The sequence below is a fragment of the Ostrea edulis genome, chromosome 1 (genome assembly GCF_947568905.1).
Source record: "Ostrea edulis chromosome 1, xbOstEdul1.1, whole genome shotgun sequence".
NCBI classification, from domain to species: domain Eukaryota; kingdom Metazoa; phylum Mollusca; class Bivalvia; order Ostreida; family Ostreidae; genus Ostrea; species Ostrea edulis.
In genome coordinates this window covers 23255116-23275578 of record NC_079164.1, presented here as the reverse complement: position 1 = coordinate 23275578, position 20463 = coordinate 23255116, and the positions used below count along the sequence as shown (strand labels likewise).

Sequence of the window (20463 nt, the reverse complement as noted above, 5' to 3'; positions counted from 1 at the left end):
ATGTTTTTGAAAGTTGATAGCTTCACATTAAGAGACAAACAATATTTTCATCATATTTATAACCTATGAAAATCGACCACTGAGCTTATAAGCAGGTATTTTGAATTATAGAAACACTTTAAAATGACAACACAGTGTTGGTTTATCTCTAGAATAATCAAATCACTTACCTTCCCTCCCAATAATCTATCATCATGAATTGTTTCGCAGTGAAACACCTAAATCGCTTTTCAAAACTATTGATCATATATCACTTGATTAAAATCAAAGTCTCCCATCAGCTTCAATACATCGGTTCGTCCTTGTTATCTATTCAATTAGTTAAGCTGTAAGTATCCGCCTATAAAAAGTGGACCGACAGTTTTATTGTAATGTTCCATTACTGGAACCAGACGACACTCGGAGCAGACCGACACGTGCAGGATGATGAAGGTTAGGATGACGGGATCGGATTTTCTTGTCATCGACGTGAGTACTTCTTGTCTTCATTTAGAAAATAGCAGAGGGTGATCCTAAATAAAGTCTTTATATATTATACTGTTGTACATTTACCACGGTATGCCGCCATCAAGTGATGGAAAAAAAACCTATTGATAGAATAAGGTCTCAGGCACTCTTTTGCATTATTGTGATTCGTCCCCAGAACGATTCGTAGATCAGTATACTAGTACTTCATCCATTGAATAATTAATTCTCCCGTACTGACACAATGTGTATCTAATCCGTCGGATGCTTCGTTCCGACTCACTGTATTTGTTCCAACGGATGCTTCATGGTAGACAAATTGTATTTGATCCATCGGATTAGACACAGTGTATTTGATCCGTCGGATACATAGTGTGTTTGATCCATCGAATGCTTCCTGTATAGGCACAGTGTATTCGATCCGTCGGATGCTTCTTGTGTAGACCCAGTGTATTTGATCCGCCGGATGACACTGAACCATATTGACAACTTTGTGAAAATTGATTGCTTCTCATTTTACATTTACGATAAGTATATAAAGAATGAATTGAACATATTAGAGTCAAAAGGATTGGATTGGACACAAGTTCTTAAAAACTTAGATAGTCCTCTCCTTGATAAAAATGCTATATAAATAATGAATGTGTACATTTCATAGCTCGAGTTTTATAGTTCTAACATAAGAGAGATATATGATAATGGTTAATGGTACAGGGGTTTCAACAGTCTCGATTGAAGTCAGCATTTCGCAAATTCTATGGTCGTTATAACGATCTTGTCCGTCAATACAACCTATCATTGGGTCAAATGCTGTCTGACGTGTTTCATACCGGTTGTTAGGCCGTTCTTGACACACTGATTTTGACTACGGATAACTCCGTTTACCTGATCAGGATATGACTCACGGTAGGTGTGACCAATCGACAGGGGATGCTTACTCCTCCTAGGCACCTGATCCCACCTCTGGTGTGTCCAGGGGTCCGTGTTTGTCCAACTATCTATTTTGTATTGCTTGTAGGAGTTGTGAGATTCATCACTGTTCGTTATCTTCACCTTTTATGTAGATATTTGAATCACTAGTAGATATGTACATTGAGCATACGCTTAGGGTACGCGATTGAGTAAAGATTCATACCACACATCCTCGACAAATAATTTATATGCATATAGTCGCATGTTATCAACATTTTTGCATAATGCACAAACATCAGGATAGAAGAAATCAATATCAATCTTAACCTATAATTATTTTTGTCAAGTCAACGATCAGATTGTGCAAATGAATACAAAATGCGTTCAGATAAAATGATGGATCGTAAATTGTGTAATGTATAAGAACTGAAAGATTTCATGAAACATGGAACAATGTATCGATTTATCCACAGATAAGTTTTTGCGCAGTGTTTAAAGCTGTACATGATCTGATATTTTTTCTTCCAGCGCATAAAAAATATTCTAACAGCAGAATTGATTTAAAAAGTAATCAACTTTCCTTAAATTATATGCCTGAAAACGTTTTAAAAACATTTAAAAGAATATAGTGGAAGAATTATCTATAAAATAAATATGGTGTTCTAACATCATAAATTGTTGATGATGGGAACTCCTGGGTATGCGATCACTTCGATGTAAACAATAGGGAAACATGGGGTCCAGAAAAAGAATACATTACCATCCAAGTTAGTTGGAGGATTATAATGACCAAATAAACCGTTTTACTGAAAGGTGTGCAGTTCTAAGCACGTCAGAATGGTTATAGTACTAGTATTCACGTGTTGACGTCAGAAATGGTCACGTGACTGTCTTCTGAATGGCAAAATGACAAGTACAGTTGTTTGTAATTGTAAACACCGATTTCAAACTTAGTACTTCTGTTTAAAATAGTTGTAATGATATAATTAAGGCATTTTGAATATCCTTATAAATCCTTAAATACGACAAGATAAAGTATCCGACCCTTATTATAAAAACAAAATTACAGGTATAGTTTTTTTTTTTAAATACTCATATTTGAGTGTATTTAAAGACTTTAAAAATACTGTATGCAATTTACAAACAAGGCACATACTATACTGCCTCTCTCCAAATCTTGAAGATCCAAAATATAAAGCCTAAAATGATTACTAGATGAGTAAAGGAAAACCAGTTAAATTATGTAAACATGTTTATTTACATACATGTATTAACAATGTAGAACAAGAAAATATACCTTTATTGATTAATCAATATCAAAACTTGAAAGATAAATATAAAAATGCACAAGTGAAGTGTTTGACTACAAAATTAAAGCTACCATTCACCCGAATGCCAAATATTCCCAATCAATGCTACAAGCAAGGGTGTCTGGGTATCGCTCTCGCTTCTCACCGCTGTGACCAGAGTTACATATAGATCCACGTGATCGGCAGTGGTTGTTCGTGAGAGGGTATGGCGGTCGCCCGCTCGGGCACGTGGGTTTCCTCCGGGTATTCCGGTTTCCTTCACATAAATGACCCCCTAGGGCAAACATCCGTGCATCAAAGGACCCCATTAGAAATACGATTTCGAGCTTTCATGGGTTAACTTTGGTATTTAAGTATGTGTGTTTATAATGTGTGTCTATTCCGAATAAACATTTATTTTTAAAGTCGCAACAAATCAGACAATGTTTTATGCATAATGTGAGAAATGATAGAGTTTTAACCAATTCTACCATAAAGTTAGTACCTGTTGCGTATGAATTTTCTGTAGCATGTTACGGGGTCATAAGAAGGGGACCAATTCGGCAATGGTAGGTCATACAGAATAGAGATTCCCACTCAATAACATGGCGTCCCTTCTTCCAGTCTTCTCCGAGGATCTCAGCGACGAAATCCAGGACAGCAAACGTCACAATTGTCCTGATTGGCCAAGTAGATAACTGATCTCAATACTGACTTGTTCTGTTAATGGCCGATCCCAAGCAATAACCGGACGCAGGCATTGCTACCGCTGTAGAGTTCACTCCTACGCTCGAATATGCCCCGAAATGTACCGACATCAATGGAGTTGTCACGTGGTGTAATGTGATTCGGATACCTTTACAATGTGTTTATCAAGTGGACAAAATTTGTCTACACATTGGACCATACAGCTTTAACAGAAGGAGCAAAATTTTAGGTTTATATTACTGCTTGCAAATATTATACATACTTCCTGGATACTTTCATTTGTCCTACAACTACTCTTTTTACCTACCCAGTAATGGCAAGCTAACAAACCAGATGTTCAGTCGACGCCCCAGTATATCTGCATGTGTTCTGCTTTACTGTGACTTTTCTAATGTGACATCAGGGATGCAATCGCCGAGGCAATGCCTCTGTGCTATTTTTATTACGTAATATGACCAAACTGATAGATATATGATTCAATATAACTACGATTTCAGGCTTTTCATGTCTAATTTTGATTTAAAAAACAACAACCGTCTTTTGAATTTCATTTATACAATGTTTCTTTGCTGAGTCATACCAAGAGCCATTGTAAACAATATATTTGTAAACTACACTCAATAAAAGCATTCATATTTTGCGCATTACTATATCATTATACACTGTACTCCACTGTATGTTTAACGTTACCGTATTCGAAATAAGCAGTAAATTTCAAAGTATTATATTCAAGTACCAAGAAAACCAGATGAACTGTAAGAGCTGCAGCACTTTATTTGCATACAAACAATGCTAATCACACATTTCCTATTACAAATATATCCCATGAAACAATTGAATACATTATGATTTATGTGCAAAGATCTCAGCGGCGGGTCCAGCCATTTCTTAAATTGAGTTATACAGTATTTTTATATATGGGGGCATCTTCACAAGTCAAGGGTTGTTGATTCGTTACCTCGCACTAACAAACCCTAGCTGCAGAACTGTAACTCTCTGAAAAAAATCAGATCAGATCTGATCCAATATTTTTTCACAGAGCTACAGTTCTGCGGCTATAACTAACCTTGACTTGTGAATATGGCATGGGGGTGGTTGGGGCTCAGAATATTTGATCAGGTATCATGACAAATATAGCATTTATATGCCAAAGTTACAATATTTATTTGTAACAGGAAAGGAGAAAATGTATGGCTGGACGGGGAAACGAACCCTGCATCCCTGCATTACTAGTCAGGTGCCTAATTCACTAAATTTATTTCTCCCTAAGACTCAAAACCCTGGCATGACTTTGAAAATGCAACAGGAAAATAGATATATTATGAATGGACTGAAAATCGAACCCGGTACCATTGCATTACAAGTCAGATGCTCTAACCACTGAACTATACAGGCCAATATCCACGGTCCATATCGCCGAAATCACTACAATATATAAGGAATACAAAGAAACATGGAGTTAAATATGGTGTACATACAAGGGTTACACTAGGATTGCAGCTCTGTGGAATTTTCTTTGTTTCTTTTTAAAGTGCTAAGCATAGTTTCAGCACTTTTTGTCAGAAGTTGGATTTCTACTTTCGTCTCCGGATAACCGTAACCTATTTGCTAACTTTGAAAACATATCTACTTGTCTGCTATCTCCTGATGCTATATCAGAAAGGAGACCAGTCTAGTCAGATAGGGGAAAAGTCTAGACTGATGTCTTATGAGGTTAAATGTCAATTAATCAGTCTTGCAGCCATTGCCATTAACAATTTAGCTCTGCTAGTAAAAACAATTACTTGAATTGCACCTTGTTAATGTAGCCAGAGTTGTTTTAAAATTTTCTAGCTTAAACAAATGACGAAAAATAGACTCTTGATTTATATAACGTGTGTTTTAAAATTTTGGGGTATGCAATACAAAAATGCTGACACTCCTGTAGATCCTTTATTCTTGTTGGGGTAATGTTTAAAAAAAAAATGGAAAGAAAAAATCGAAAATTAGTTTGTTGTGAGTTCATTGTTGATTTATTTGATTAATTTGTACAAAAAAGGTACAATGTCGTTCCATTAGCCAGCAGCTCAAATATCAACAATTTACTGAAAACTCAGTGTTTTGCGTTTAAAAATCAATATGTAATCAAGGCGAATGATCATTTCCGATCATTGACTGATATCTAAATGTTTATTTCAACATCTAACAGATATAACGATTTTTTCCCTCCTTTGATAGTTGTGAGATGTTCTCAAAATATAAACAATAGATATATAATTAATTGTGCGAATAATTGAAAGTTAACATTTTAAACAAAGTTCCTTCAGAATAGTATTATTATGCAAGTGCAAAATGTATAATTATATGCAAAACGAACTTTGAGGTGTATTTTGATACATATGCCGTTTTGGGGTATTATATAGATTTTTAAGGTATTGTTTTTACTTGATTTAGGTTACAGAGATTTACTAGTGGCATATAGGGGTTCTTTATCGCGACATGGGGCTTCAGTTTTTAAGGATTAGAGACAAATAACCACTTTAAAGGTATAATCGCTATATAATTTATCCACTTGGGTCTGTTGGGGTCTAGAATCAAACCCAGACCTCCCAAAAATGAAGCGAGAGCTCTGCGGACTGAGCTACCGCGGCAGCCTGCAGTGGACGTTGATCCAGATACAAGAAATCGGTCAGAACGAATTAGTTTGCATGGTATCAATTTCATTGTAAGTACATGTAATAGGTTGGAACGGATTTAAAATCAGTCCGAAAAAATCCTTAGCTGATAAGAGTGCTCCCAAAGTTGGGGTTGATATTGCTTTTGGTTTGTCTGTTTCTTCGTCTATCTGCAACAGTAACTTCGTTTTCACTTCATCAAGTGCATATGAAATCTTGTAACTTCTTATATAGTTCAGTTACCACCAAAGGATATTTGACTTTTTAGTTTATCAATCATGGTGTCCAAGTTACAACAGTGTATAGTTAAAGATTTATGAGTAAGGCAACCAAGGTTTCCCAAAATTCTATCTCGTGTTAAGTCACCAATCTTTGAATAATGCAAGTCACAAAATTTACAGGTCACTATTACAAGTATTCTCGTTGAAGAACTCAGATTAACAGCATCGCCCGTGGTCATTAATTCGTGTTAGTACCATTCTACATATGAACAATGTCATATTGACAAAACCATTAAGATTTAATACCGATATAAGGGCGATACTCTGCAGTTATTCCTTTAATTTTATTGATGGTTGCAAGTAGACTATGCAGAACCCTCCTGTTGAACTAGAGTACCAAAGCCCCGGATGTGTAACCTGGACGCAGTTTACCCAAAATTGTACATGAGTATAAATGTCTAGGTGTGGCGTATTCTCTTTAGAGAAGTCGAGAGGCATAGCCTTCATCGACTTCTCTTCGCAAGCATTCATATTTTGATTCTGGAAAACGTGTAAATGCCGGAGTATGACAGGGGTATGATGTATATGGTTTAAGAATATCTGCATTTGGTTTGAGAGTATCTGTATTTGGTTTGAGAGTTTCAGCATTTGGTTTGAGAGTTTATGCATTTAGTTTGAAGTGCATACATTTGATTTGAGTGTCATATTTCAACTAAGCTTTCAGACGCGATTAACTGTTACGATGATGAAATGTCTCTTTAAGAACAGTTGATACTGAAGGGAAAAAAAAGGAATAAACATGCTTAAAAAAATGTAAAACACTTTCTCCAGATTCGATAATGTATAAAAGGCATGTATGTGGTAAATATTCCTCTTTATCCATAATAATTATTACATTTCGACCTATGCTACTGAAATTCAGTGCAAGAACATGATAAAATTGAACTCCTAAAACCTATACCTATTGACATATTTCCTGAATTTATCATTGATTCGCGGGGGAAAAAACCTACGATAAGATATCTTTTTCCTCTGACTTTTGTTTTTTGCGTCTCCACTTACATTCTTTCTTTTTTTTTTAAAACAATAAGAATCATTCATCTGTGGTTAAAAAAATATATACAATTCACTAGAGGAACGTTCCCTATCTTCCATTAAAGATCTTCTATACAATAACCATAATACTTTTTGGACAAGAACAATAATGTATGCTTTTAGATAATGTAAAAAGGGCATCCATATTATTTTAATCGTAGGTTATCAGTCTTGTTTACTATATGAAATTTCTACATGTACAAAACCCACTATTAAATGTGATAAGTGTGTTTATATTCTGATAAATCAGAAAATTGTGTAACCAGAAAGATGCAATATTAAATAGTAAAACTATATCACATTAATTTTTTTTTTATCAAATTAACAAATACACTGAAATTCATTTTATAAATACACTGAGTACTCTCTAATAGCAGATCATTCTTAACACACACACACACTGGAAAATATTTTTTGTCTTTCGTTTGTATGAATAATTCTATCTCAGCGCTCTCCTGTATTTTTCAATTTGAAGAATGATTACCTCCCCTTTGAGGTCACTCAGGTGACCTATTGCTATCTGTTTTCGTTCGTCTTCGTGCGTCAGTTCGTCTCTCGTAAACTTTAACGATCGTGGAAGCTCAGTGGTTCGCTTCGTAACTGGGAGGTTGTGAATTTGAGCCCCGCTCGTGCCATAAGACGTTGAAATAGGTAGTGATTGCTCTTTCGTCAAACGCTCGGCATTTAGAAGTGAGAATTACGGGCCTTTCGGATATGACCTTAAAAGGGGAGGTCCCGTGTTGCGGTAGGCGTTGGTACGATAAAGAACCCTCACTGTTACGGCCATGAGCGCTATAAGCATATATTTATTAATGGTACTTCACCTTCAGCTGGTGACGTCTCAATATGAGTGAAAAATTGTTGACGCGAAGTGAAGCAAATAATTACCGGTATTCAATTTCGTAAAATTTTGAACATTTTCAGCTTCTTCTCTGAAACGGCTGAACCAATTTCAAATAAATTATATTACATATGACATCTGCGAGTGAAAAGGAACAACAATTGTGAATTTCATGGCATCTGCCTCCTTGGGGTCTAAACCATCGAAATTAATCTAATCTTCCAAACTCTTCTTAACTTTCGCACATCAAGCAGTCAAACTGTAGGCATGATTATAACAAGTAAAGAGTCCCTTTACCATTACTGTTAAATTATTGACCGTTAGGTTCAGTGTTCATGTCTCGGTGGGAAGTTAAGTTGGCCATATATTAAACACGCATTACATCTTTAGAAAATCTTCTTTTTTACTTCTGGATATCAAGGAGACAAAATATTTGCATGATTATAATGATCACTGATCATGAGCCCTCTAACAAAACTGTGTAATTCATCACCCCCGGGTTCAGGTCCTACGGTGGAGCAGAGTTGGTCATAAATTGAAAATTGCATCTTTAAGATCATCTTTACATTTGGACATCAAGGAGACACAAAATTTGTCTACTAAAACTGTGAAAGTCACGACTCCTGGGTTTAGGTCCCAGGATTGCGTTAAGTTGGTCATGTATTGAAAGTGTTCATAGAAAATGAGTAATGAGCAAACCGTAAATATTCATTTGTTCTGGGTTCAGACCCTCTAGTTGATCACATATTGATGCCAGTTATGTATATAGAAGATACATTATGTTTAAAAGTTGTCCTTACTTCTGGACATCTAGCAGTCAAACTGTGTGATTATAACATTATTGAGCATCAATCTAATCCTGTGTAGCGATAGTAAATTAGCGAATCAAAGGATCTAATTTTAATTAGATTGATTGAGCAGGCAATGAGCCGTCTTTGCTCTACCGAACTTCTGAAATCCGTGGAACTTAGATTGAGGCCCAGGTTTGGGAAAAATTGATCATATATTGAAAATGCATTATATTTCATTAAAACTCTTTTGTATTTCTCGATATCCAGCAGGGGAAAAAAGATGTTTGCACTATTATGATGAGCAAATGGCCTTCTACCAAAATTGTGAAATTCATGTCATATGGTTAAGGGATAATTTCTGGTCCCAGGATAGGACCACATTGATTACATGTATATGTTGACAAATGCATCAACTTGCTTTAAAATCTTTATTCCTGTACATAAAGTACATAAATTATTAGCAGTCTTTAAGAGCATTGTTTTTTTTCCCTTCTAAATGTACTGAATATCCGTGCTTTCAGAACTCAAATAGAAAATCAATTTCCGCTGTGATAAAACTCACTCTCCTGTTGAAGAATTGTAAATTATGAATTGTGTATCATAGTTATACCAATATATTTATCATCTAGTACCAAGAATGAGAATTGTAAAATATAAAAAGCACACAGGTATCACAATGATTTTTAAAGTTAAAAAAAAAACCGTGCATACTCACAGGTGACCGTTATGGCCCATGGTTTTCTTGTGTTGTTTAAAAGTATCTCGTGATTATCTCATCGGCGGATCTAGAGAGGGTATGGGGCTTGCAACCACCACCTCCCGTTGAAAATTTTAAAACGTTATTTTTTGCTATTTTGGGGTTTTCATCAACCCCCCCCCCCCTATTTGGACGGAAGAAGTACTAACCTGGGTCGCAACCCACCTACCTCCTTGAAAGTTTTCTAGATCCGTCCCTCTAATGAAAAAGCACACTTCTTGGAACTTCAATATGAAGTGTTTAACTAGGTGAACAAAGTGATTATTACATAACTATTAAAATTTTATTCCAATCGATATGGGGCTATCACTTAATGAGACAGGATAGAAACTCGGCAATGCTTTTACAGTTCTCCACGGACAAGCAGAGGCAACTTAGTAAACATGGATGCACTGCAGACGGCAGAACATTCGTATAAAAGCGCATTAGGTAAAAGTACGCTCGTACATCGCATGAATATCAAAATGTAGAAATCACACGACGATAATTACCTCTCTTACAAACATCACATTTTAATATTTTGTCTTGTTCAAATAAACGAGATTGAATCCTACATTTTAATCAAGACTAGACCCGCTTTTGATAGATCACAGGGTCTGTATGCAAACCCGGTGACAGCAGGCCATTCCAATGATTAGATGTATAGAAAGTTTAAATGTACGAATCCACGCTTCTTGCTTCTCCTTTGTTAGTCATGTCATAGAGTCTGCACGTTTTGTATTGCATACTGAGGAAATGTTTATCAATACTTTCGGAAGAATTACTTACATTATAAACAAATTGAATGACAACTTTTTCGCCTAAGAATTTACCTATATATACATAATAGAGGTTATAGAGAGGGGGAAGATATTACCCAGAAATACACAAGAGTATGACATTTTGATAACCTTCATAATGTGGAGGAAAAGACAAGTGTAAATTCATTAACGTTTAATAAGGCATGAATAGCGAAAGCATAATTCTGAATAAAATCCACAATACGGGTTATGTTTCCCCCCAGATTACCCGGAAATCAAACACGATATATACAATTAACACCATGCTTATTTTCCGATATACATTTTAAGCAATGGAGAATTTTTTCTGGTGTTGTGAAAGACAAATTTGGAGTCGCAAAAGAAAGTGTAAAAGTAATGCAGAAAATCGTCAAACTGGACATCATTGGTGATAGTTTTACTTTTGGATATACAACCGATATTCTAATAAACTAGTGTGGTATATATGTCTTTTGATTAACTTAAGATTTTGGATCTTCTAAAATTTCAAAAACATGGAGTTTACACACGGGAAAAATAAGGATGTAAAATATATCATGCATACCAATGGAAAGGTAAGAATACTCCCATATAGTGTTATAGTTTTACACGCACGTGTACATGTACATTTAATACACTAACACGTCTTTACATAATAGTGCGAGAGCTTATTCTATGCTGTTTAAAATATATGTAATTTAATTTTATGTACCCCCTGCCTTTAACGGGGTGTTGGGAGGGTATGTATATATGCAATACAACTTACAGGTAACTGAGAACATTTGGATGAGATAAAATCAATAGTGAAAACAACACGTACTTTTATCAACAAGGTCTTCTGAGTCAATATTAAAAGATAAATTGTCATAAAACGTGATTTTTTTTTTTAAATAAAGTTAAATGAAAGGCAATATAAATTTCGTTCTGTTTTGACTGCTCAAAACACAATTACACAACAGGACGGAGGCCCAGCTCAGCATATTGAATTCCAGAACGATAGCTGGTATGTATAGATACGTTAAATTGTGAAATGTAACACCCCCCCCCCCCTGATTTTCCCCCCAAGTTTTAATTTAAATGATGCCTGTTAAGAACTAGCTGATGAAGCCAAATATCACAAAACAAAACCGTCATTGTGTCCTAGTATGGTTTCCTTCGCTCGGTATAACCTTGAATGCAACATCATCATTCAACGATAAAAGATTGAAAACCAGAAATTAAACCAATAAAAAAGTAATATCACAAAAAACAGGGCAATTTTATTTTCTGTTTTTGTGATATCATCTGAATGTTGAAGTGGTTCGCCACCACACAATCGGTGATTAGCAGCTTATTATCTCTACTGCCTTTCGCTCTATTGAATTTTTTCATTATCAGACGACATTTGGCACAGCACGCAATACAGATATTCTCCATGTGAATATTCGTTTTATTTCTTTGAGCACAGATATTATTACAATGAGAGAGGAAAAAAAAACCTGCATAAAAACCATCTTGAAAGACGTTGAGTAGTGAGGATTTAAAAACGAAACAATTATATACATAAACGATGCCTGGGTCTTTTAGTAAAAATATATTCAAACTTTACATATTTAGAAAAGATTGAAAGCGTATGAATATATTTTGTGACTATGGATTAAAACGTTACGCATTTGCCAAAAGATGGATCTCTTTATTCAACAAAGGAATGGTAAAGGTTCCCTTTATTGTAGTCATAACTATTCAGACTTCATTCAGGCAAGATCATTTTTAAAATCTTTTAGAAATACTGCCTCTAAATGTAAAATTTTTATTGATTGAACACGTAAAGGAATAAATTGAATGTGAAGTGTCTTTTTACTCTGATAAATGTCTTAAACATGAAAGTGTAGCATCAGATTCCAGCCTTAATTATGTTAAAATAAGGCTTTTAGTGACATACTTATCACATGATTTTTTTTTTCGAACCCCGGTAAATCTAATCAATTTAAGGAATCCAAGACTCTTTAAATAAAAATGCTGCGGGAAAGATGGCCAGGATTGGTATATGTAAGTAATGCGTCAGTTTTCTTTAGTTGGTAATTTACACAGTTTTTTGTTTTTGTTGTTGTTTAATTCATTAGTACATCGTTACCCCTTAATTTACATTTTAATTCTAGTAGTGCGTTTTCCCTCTTTATTTAGTAATTTACATTTTAATTCTAGTAGTGCGTTTTCCCTCTTTATTTGGTAATTTACATTTTAATTCTAGTAGTGCGTTTTCCCTTTTTATTTGGTAATTTACATTTTAATTCTAGTAGTGCGTTTTCCCTCTTTATTTGGTAATTTACATTTTAATTCTAGTAGTGCGTTTTCCCTCTTTATTTGGTAATTTACACATATCTTGAGTTGATTATTGACACCTAATTTTTCATATAGCGGTGTTGGAATTTCAGTTGATTTGGTGATTTATACAGTTTACAGAACGGTGTCTGCATTTTATTCAGGCGTCTTTCTCCTTTATCTGGTGATTTACACAGAGTTAACTGTTTGCTTTTTTTCTTTTCTTTTTTCACTTTATTTTTTTTTTTTTTTTAATGTTTCATTTTTTTAATTTTCGATTTACACAGAGTTTACCGGTTAATTCTAGTAATGCGTCTTTCTCCCTTTATTTGATGATTTACACAGAGTTTACCTGTTAAATTTATTAGTGCGTCTTTTTTTCTTTATTTACAGAGTTTACCTGATAATTTTAGTTATTCGTCTTTTTTCTTTATTTGGTGATTTACACAGAGTTTACCTGTTAAATTTAGTAATGCGTCTTTCTCCTTTTATTTGGTGATTTACACAGAGTTTACTGTTTGATTTTTTTTCTTTATTTGGTGATTTACACAGGGATTACTGTTTGATTTTTTTCTTTATTTGGTGATTTACACAGGGATTACTGTTTCGTTTTAGCAATGCGTCTTTCTCCCTTTATTTGGCGATTTACACAGAGTTTACCGGTTAATTTTAGAATTGCGTCTTTTTCCTTTATTTGGTGATTTACACATAGTTTTTTTTTTTGTTTCGTTGTAGCAATGCATCGTCTTGCTTTATTTGGTGATTTACACAGTTTAACGGCTGATTTTAGTTATGCGTCTTTTTCCTTTTTCTTTATTTAGTGATTTACAGAGTTTACTGTTTCATTTTTTTTCTTTTATTTAGTGATTTACACAGAGTTTACCAGTTAATTTTAGTAATGGGTCTTTCCCCTTTATTTGGCGATTTACATAGAGTTTACGGCAAAATAAAAGTAATGTTTCATTCCCCCTTTATTATTCCCTTGTATTCATCATTAGAGGGGATATGGTATCGGGGCCGGTTTGTATGGGTGAACATGTGTGTAATGCTGGGCTTGTAGACACTCTACGGGCCACATTGTTTGCTCGATTAATTACATACTTCACATGTAGCTTTGTTACCAAGAGAGGAAGAACCTATGGATTTTGGAGTGAAAGGTCAATGTCACTATGGGACTTCATAGAAAATCTGTAGACACTCATTGCGAGAAGATATGCCCACCATGCGCAGCGCTTGTTTGGTAATTTACACTAAGTACATGTATACAGTATATTTTTAGTAATGTATTTTCCCCCTTCATTTGATGATTTACACACATTTTGAAACCGCCTAACGGTGTCTGAATTGTACAGACATCTTGACACGTTGGTTGAAGGTGACAAACACGAGGATCAAACAGACATCTAAAGATGTGACATGTCTTTTTTTTCTTCAAAAAGTCGGCAAGTTTTGTGAAATACTGATTTTGAAACATCGTCGACGATGTGATTTCTTAGGCATACACAACATACAACCTCACTAATCAGCTAATAAATGTTCTAATTTAAAAAAAATCATTACGAAGCAGAATTTATTCAAAAACTTCTATGTGAGAAGAAAAACAAATTGCTGTGGCCTTCAATTCGACATTTAGATATATCGACGACGTATTATCTATTACATGTAACATAATAACTTTCATATGTCAATTCGATATATCCCAGTGAACTCGAAATAAAAGACACAACAGAGTCGTCCACTTCTGCTTCATACTTAGATATTTTATTGAAAGTAGATATTAACGGCAAACTAACAACTCAACTTTATGACTTACGGGATGATTTCAGCTTCTCAATCGTCAACTTCCTCATATTCATGTAGCAATATTCCATTATCACCTGCATATGGTGTTTTATCTCTCAACTGATTCGATACGGAAGAGCTTGTTCTGCTTATGGTCAGTTTTTAAATCGAAGCAGGCTACTGACAAACACGTTGATGGTGCAGGGGTTCCAACAGTTTTGTTTAAAGTCAGCATTTTGCAAATTCTATGGTTGTTATAGCGATCTAGTTTGCCAATACAACCTATCATTGGGTCAAATGCTGTCTGACGTGTTTCATACCGATTGTTAGGCCGTTCTTGGCAACAGTTTTTGACTACGGATAACTCCGTTTACCTGAACAAGATATTTGGCTCACGGCGGGTATGCCCGGTCGACAGAGGATGCTTACTCTTCCTCGGCACCTGATCCCACCGCTGATATATCCAGGGGCTCATGTTTACCCAACTCTATTTTGTATTGCTTATAGGAGTTATGAGATTGATCAATGTTCGTTATCTTCACCTTTCATGAGTAAAATCAAGTATATCAAATTCCTTTTTTAATCTATAAATTATATATCATCCTCTTAATCAACATTTAATCTTATTTCGCAAATGAAGAACTTATTACGATACCAGTCACCTTCAGGCCTATGGCCATCTTAAGTTAGAAAAAATCTTAAGATTTATCTAGCATACCGGTAGATATTTTTAAAAAGCTGCTGCTTTATAAAAACAATTTTTAATGCAAACACATGCTGAAAAATCTATTTGTTCAAAAGTTAGTTGGACTCGAAATTTAGGCTTAAGTCTATTCTCGGTCTACATTTATTGTTAAATATATACATTTCCAAAGGTTTTAATTTACAGAAATAATGAATGTGAATAGTGTGCGTGTGAACCTTGATAAATATAGTACGTCTATTTCAACGGCTGGGAATATTCCGACAGAAATGAACGCGCTTCATGAAAAGTATACTGGCATAAAGTGTTGCTGTTCATACCCTCTTGTGTTTTAAAATGAAATTTATGATATGTACTTGACATACGTACATGTAAGGTGTATCCTATAGCATTGCGTCAATTGTATATAATGACATGCAAGGTATTCATTTTAAGTCTTTCCATTAACATTCCAATATGGAGTTACCATAAAAAGAGAAATACTTACCAGTACAAGGCAGTAGAACCTGGTATTTAATCTGTTGTCGTTGGGAATGCCCCCACAATATCTAATATGTTACTATGACGTCTTTCTAGAAGCTGTAAAAATATTTATCGTACTAATATATCCAGATTTATTTCAAATTTGATTTCTATAAAGCTGTGTTCAATCCTGATTTCATAAAGATTGTGTATGAAAAGCCAATATTTAGTCTGGATGAAACCATTCTGATATTTGAAAAGATCTTTCCAAGAGTTCAATGTTCGAGATAAACTGCATTTGGATATGGACTGGATATCAAAAGATGCTATATAACAATACATGAAATATAACTTAGACTATAATTTTATCTTATAAAGTCCTTTCACGTGTGTTTTAATAGGATTGTTAGATTGTTCACCTCTAACAAACAATACACAGTTTCCACGAGAAACGGGAACATCTTTCGTTGAAATCTACAAGAAACAAACAACCTTATGCAAATGCTTTAACATCAGTATATGAAACATAGTCATAAACGATAGAGAGGGTTTTAAAAGATGAATATCTGAAAGACAATGGGTAAATGTCAGCTATTACGTACCGGTGGCTTCCTGGCCCTGTGTATCGGGCCACGTTCCTGTGCTTAACAACCAATCCCTCTGTCTGTCACTATGCTTCAGCTGCCCGGGATATACTTACCGTTATCATGGAGTTCTCAAATTTTGACCGGTTCTTTGGTCAAATCCAGAGTAAGTAATGGTAAAAATTTGGTGGACAAAACTGTTTGGTTTGATTTGAACATATTTTATTTCAGTTCTGCTCAATTATATCTTAGTTTCTAAGCGAATCACATCTTTGTGACATTTCAATATTTAAGAATAAAGATATGTATGTAGGAAGAAAAAATTGTATTACTGATACCCAAATTTATATAATATTTTCATTCTTTTTTGTATATTCTTTATGCAGTGGGGCAATGCTGTGCGCAGCTACATGTATTGATAGATATTACTTAAACTGTTATCAAACGTTCAGTGGTGAAATATCAATGTAATTTATATATTAGATAGAAGTTATTTGAACTGTTGGTTTTTTTTCCACACTCATGACTGTTAAAGAATTTCACAGCGTGAAATTAACATCGGAAATGGATTTTGTATATATCCTCTGTAAAAGTTATCGTCCGGAAATCACTCTGTTTTTACGAGTGAAACAGGAACTTTTCTAAAAAAAAATAAAAAATTATTTTCACTCATGCTTCACATTCGTGATTTGAATTATAAAAAAAAGCATGTCCTAATTCCATGTTTGATTACACAACTTCGAGCATCCTCTGTCTACACGTTATCTTATTTCGACAACTCGAATTTCACACAAAAAAAATCGTATCCTTGAGTAACTAGAAGATAATATCAAGATGGTGAATTATTTGGATAACAATAACGGCAATTTATTTGAAGGATAAAGAAACGCGAAATGAATAAAAAAAAAATAACATATATATTTTTTCCATCTAATCAATATGCGACAGATAGATTTGATAATAATGAGCGGAATTCGCTGGGATTTTTATTGTTGTCATCACAATTTATTTCACATATTACGACGCTTGGTATTTCTTCTCAAAGGTCGACAGACGTTTATAAGTATTTTATTTGTATTCAATGCAATTTATTCTCCTTCTGACTATTAAATGCACATTAAGGGGATCAGATATCGACATCGGACATCTCGAGACAGTATTGGAATCAAATACCCTTGGCTTCACTGCTAGAAAGTAACCAGGCGATGCTAATACCGCACAATTCCTCCTTTTCTTTGCTAGAATTTATAGTATGCATTATGTTGGCAGTGCGGAAGTGACTAATTATAGGATTTCTCATCTTTTGGTACGTAGTTTATTACTGTGATTAAATGGCGAATACACTTTGCATTACAGGTAGCGGGAATCACAGAAATGTACCAAAAGAAAAATACGTCCACTCAACAAAACAGAGATCGCTATAGAAACAGTCTTCGAGAATCAGAAGATAACGTCAGACGCAGACGTTCGAAAGAAATCAGAAGCAGACGAGAGCTGGAACTTGAGGAAGATCTGGTAAAAACGGGTAGCGAAGACGAAAATGAGAACCGTAAACCCTACAGGCGACGGAAGCTTAATGATAATAAAAACAAGAAGACATACTCAAAATTAAATAAAGAAAGACGAGAGTGGAAAAATCAAAAGACCAGAAAAGAGGAAATGCTTCGATTTAATGATAGGCAAAGAAAACGACCGCTAGGTCAAGAAAGGCAATTCAAACAATACGGAAACATTAGGAGCGTGCCAAATCTTAAAGTGACGTACTTAGGTTCTCAACCAAGGATGTCGGACGGCTCCCTAGCTGTCCCGGTAAGAGCTCATCAAATGGACTCCCAGGATGACAGTCTTCCATATAAAATGTCGGTGAAACGAAAGCCCCCCAACACTCACGATTTAGAAAAACTAATGGATTCATACCGCGAGAGGCACCCACAAACTCAAATGTCAAATTCCGTCTCGAATTCCGACATAAGTGGAATGGATGACCCAAGAGCCAAAGCACGAAATAAAAGAGCTTCCATTTTAAATCGCGCTGAACGACTGCTTCACAGTCGGAAGATAAGGGAGGATTACTCCAGTGGAGAAGATGGTGACACCGAGAAAAGCGATAGAAACGACAATGGTAACGTGACACATAAACGACGGGTTGATTACCCCTCCAGTGATGACGACAAATACGTTATAGTGAAGACCACAGTATCCCCCACCGATTCCGAGATTTTTACTGATCTTGATGTAGCACTTCCTCCCATACCTCAGTTTGACACGCCTTCCGGCAAATCGCTGCCTTCCATGACAAAAGTAAGTACGATTATAAAAAACATAAAACCATGGTGTATTTTTCATTATTTGTATATCACACAGAGTGTTGATTTTAAAAAAAACCCATTATGATTTATCATATCTCTGAGGGTTGTTAGGTGTAAGATTTTGTTAACGTTAATTTACTTTAACGACGGATATGCGTACGTAATGGTTAATAATATATAGTATAATTGCTTTTAAGCTATTTTCATCATGAAAGTGATACCTAAATGATGCTCTGTATGAAATGACAACATTGTTACATTCCATTACTATGACCTTTTGACCCAGATATAGATAGGAATATAGATATGTGCACGTGCATTGTATATTACGCTTCAGATAGGGACCATCCCATCGTAACATGACATCATTAAGGGAATACCAGTCAACAGTATTGACTAACACTAGATAAATTCAGTGACTGTGACATTGGCTTTTGACCAAGAAAGCAGTACAGTACTATCACTTTCCTCCTGTACTCTCTGTTTTCATCATGAAAGTGATACCTAAACGATGCTCTGTATGAGATGACAGCATTGTTACATTCAATTACTATGACCTTTTGATCCGGATACAGATATGAATTTTCCTTCTCATACCGGCCAACTATACAGTAAGCATGAGTTTAGAAATTCTTTTGTTTTGTTTATGAATTTCACATCCCATGGATAATTTTTCACTCAGATTAGGACCTCACCAACTGTAGGTGAAATACCACTTTAGATGCATGCATAGCACTGACTGCCGTAGCAGAGAGCATTCTTTATCGTACCAGCGCCAACCATGACACATTACCTCGGGTTCTAAGGTCTCAATCAAAAGACACGTGACTCTAATTTATAAATACTGTGCGTTTGGCGAAGGAGCATCCACTATCTATTCAAGGTCTTAGGTTTGATGCGGTCAAGACACAGGCGGCGCTCTAACCCACGGCCTCCCAGTCACGAAGCGAACGCTCTACCACTGAGCCACCGTAACCGATCTAAAAGTAAAATGCGCTTTATGTGGCGATCACAACATTGGAGTAATATGTAATTGATAACTTTGTGACTTCTGACCTGTTGAGATTAACATGCATCTTTTTCTTTACATTTTGCTACCGTTGTATCAATTAGAAGAAGACAAATAGAGTGGCGTTCTTTACATGGTACATACACACGCACGCACGCGCACATACGCACACACGTGCGTGCGCGCGCAAGTTAATATATCCCTTACAACTTTGTTGTGAAAGGATAACAGAAAGAGATATGCAGCATTTAAGTTTGGAATAAATCAGGGGCGGTATTAACGCAAAGAGAATTCCATCCATATTGTATATCAATTAAGAATTTCACAATGTATCATTATATACAATGAAATATTGATTAACTGAACAGGTTTTCATTAACAATTGATAACAAAAATTATTTTCTTTAACACACGTTTTGAAAGGAAATATGGAAAGTTTGTACCACAGCTTTTCAAAGATGACAAGTTCCACACGAATCTAAACAATTTCTTCTCAGCAATGTAACAGAGACTATATGCGCATAGAAACCGCCCCGGCATTATGCATAAAATTCGATAAAAGGTCATCAGACTAGATTTATTTATTCTGTTTTATTTTACAATAAAAATATGCATTACGACTACTTAAAGAATTTAATACGACAGAAAAACAGTGACGTTATACACGTAAGGTTACGATAGTAGACCTATTCCAGGGAAAGAAGAAAATGCAATCTAATGAGGACAATGCCATATCAACGGAACTAACTATATCACTGATTCCTGAAAGATTATTTTTAAATCATTAAATCATAAACCTATACTCATTTCGCATTGATTTGG

The 20463-nt window shown here is 35.1% G+C and overlaps 1 protein-coding gene across 5 annotated transcripts in view; it reads left to right on the top strand.

Annotated features, from left to right (window-relative positions):
* Positions 1-290: 290 nt before the first annotated feature.
* The window catches only part of LOC125663886 (echinoderm microtubule-associated protein-like 2), a 43181-nt gene continuing 23008 nt past the window's right edge, over positions 291-20463 (top strand). The window contains exons 1-2 of one of the 5 annotated variants that reach the window (XM_056153070.1): positions 291-468; positions 17680-18624. In XM_056153070.1, coding sequence (XP_056009045.1) covers positions 424-468; positions 17680-18624 — 990 coding nt within the window. In that variant the 5' untranslated portion in view covers positions 291-423. Of the gene's footprint in view, positions 469-10663; positions 11067-11219; positions 11495-12041; positions 12520-16391; positions 16490-17679; positions 18625-20463 lie in introns of those variants that run through there. The other 4 variants (XM_056153069.1, XM_056153072.1, XM_056153071.1 and 1 more) reach the window with 4 other exon arrangements.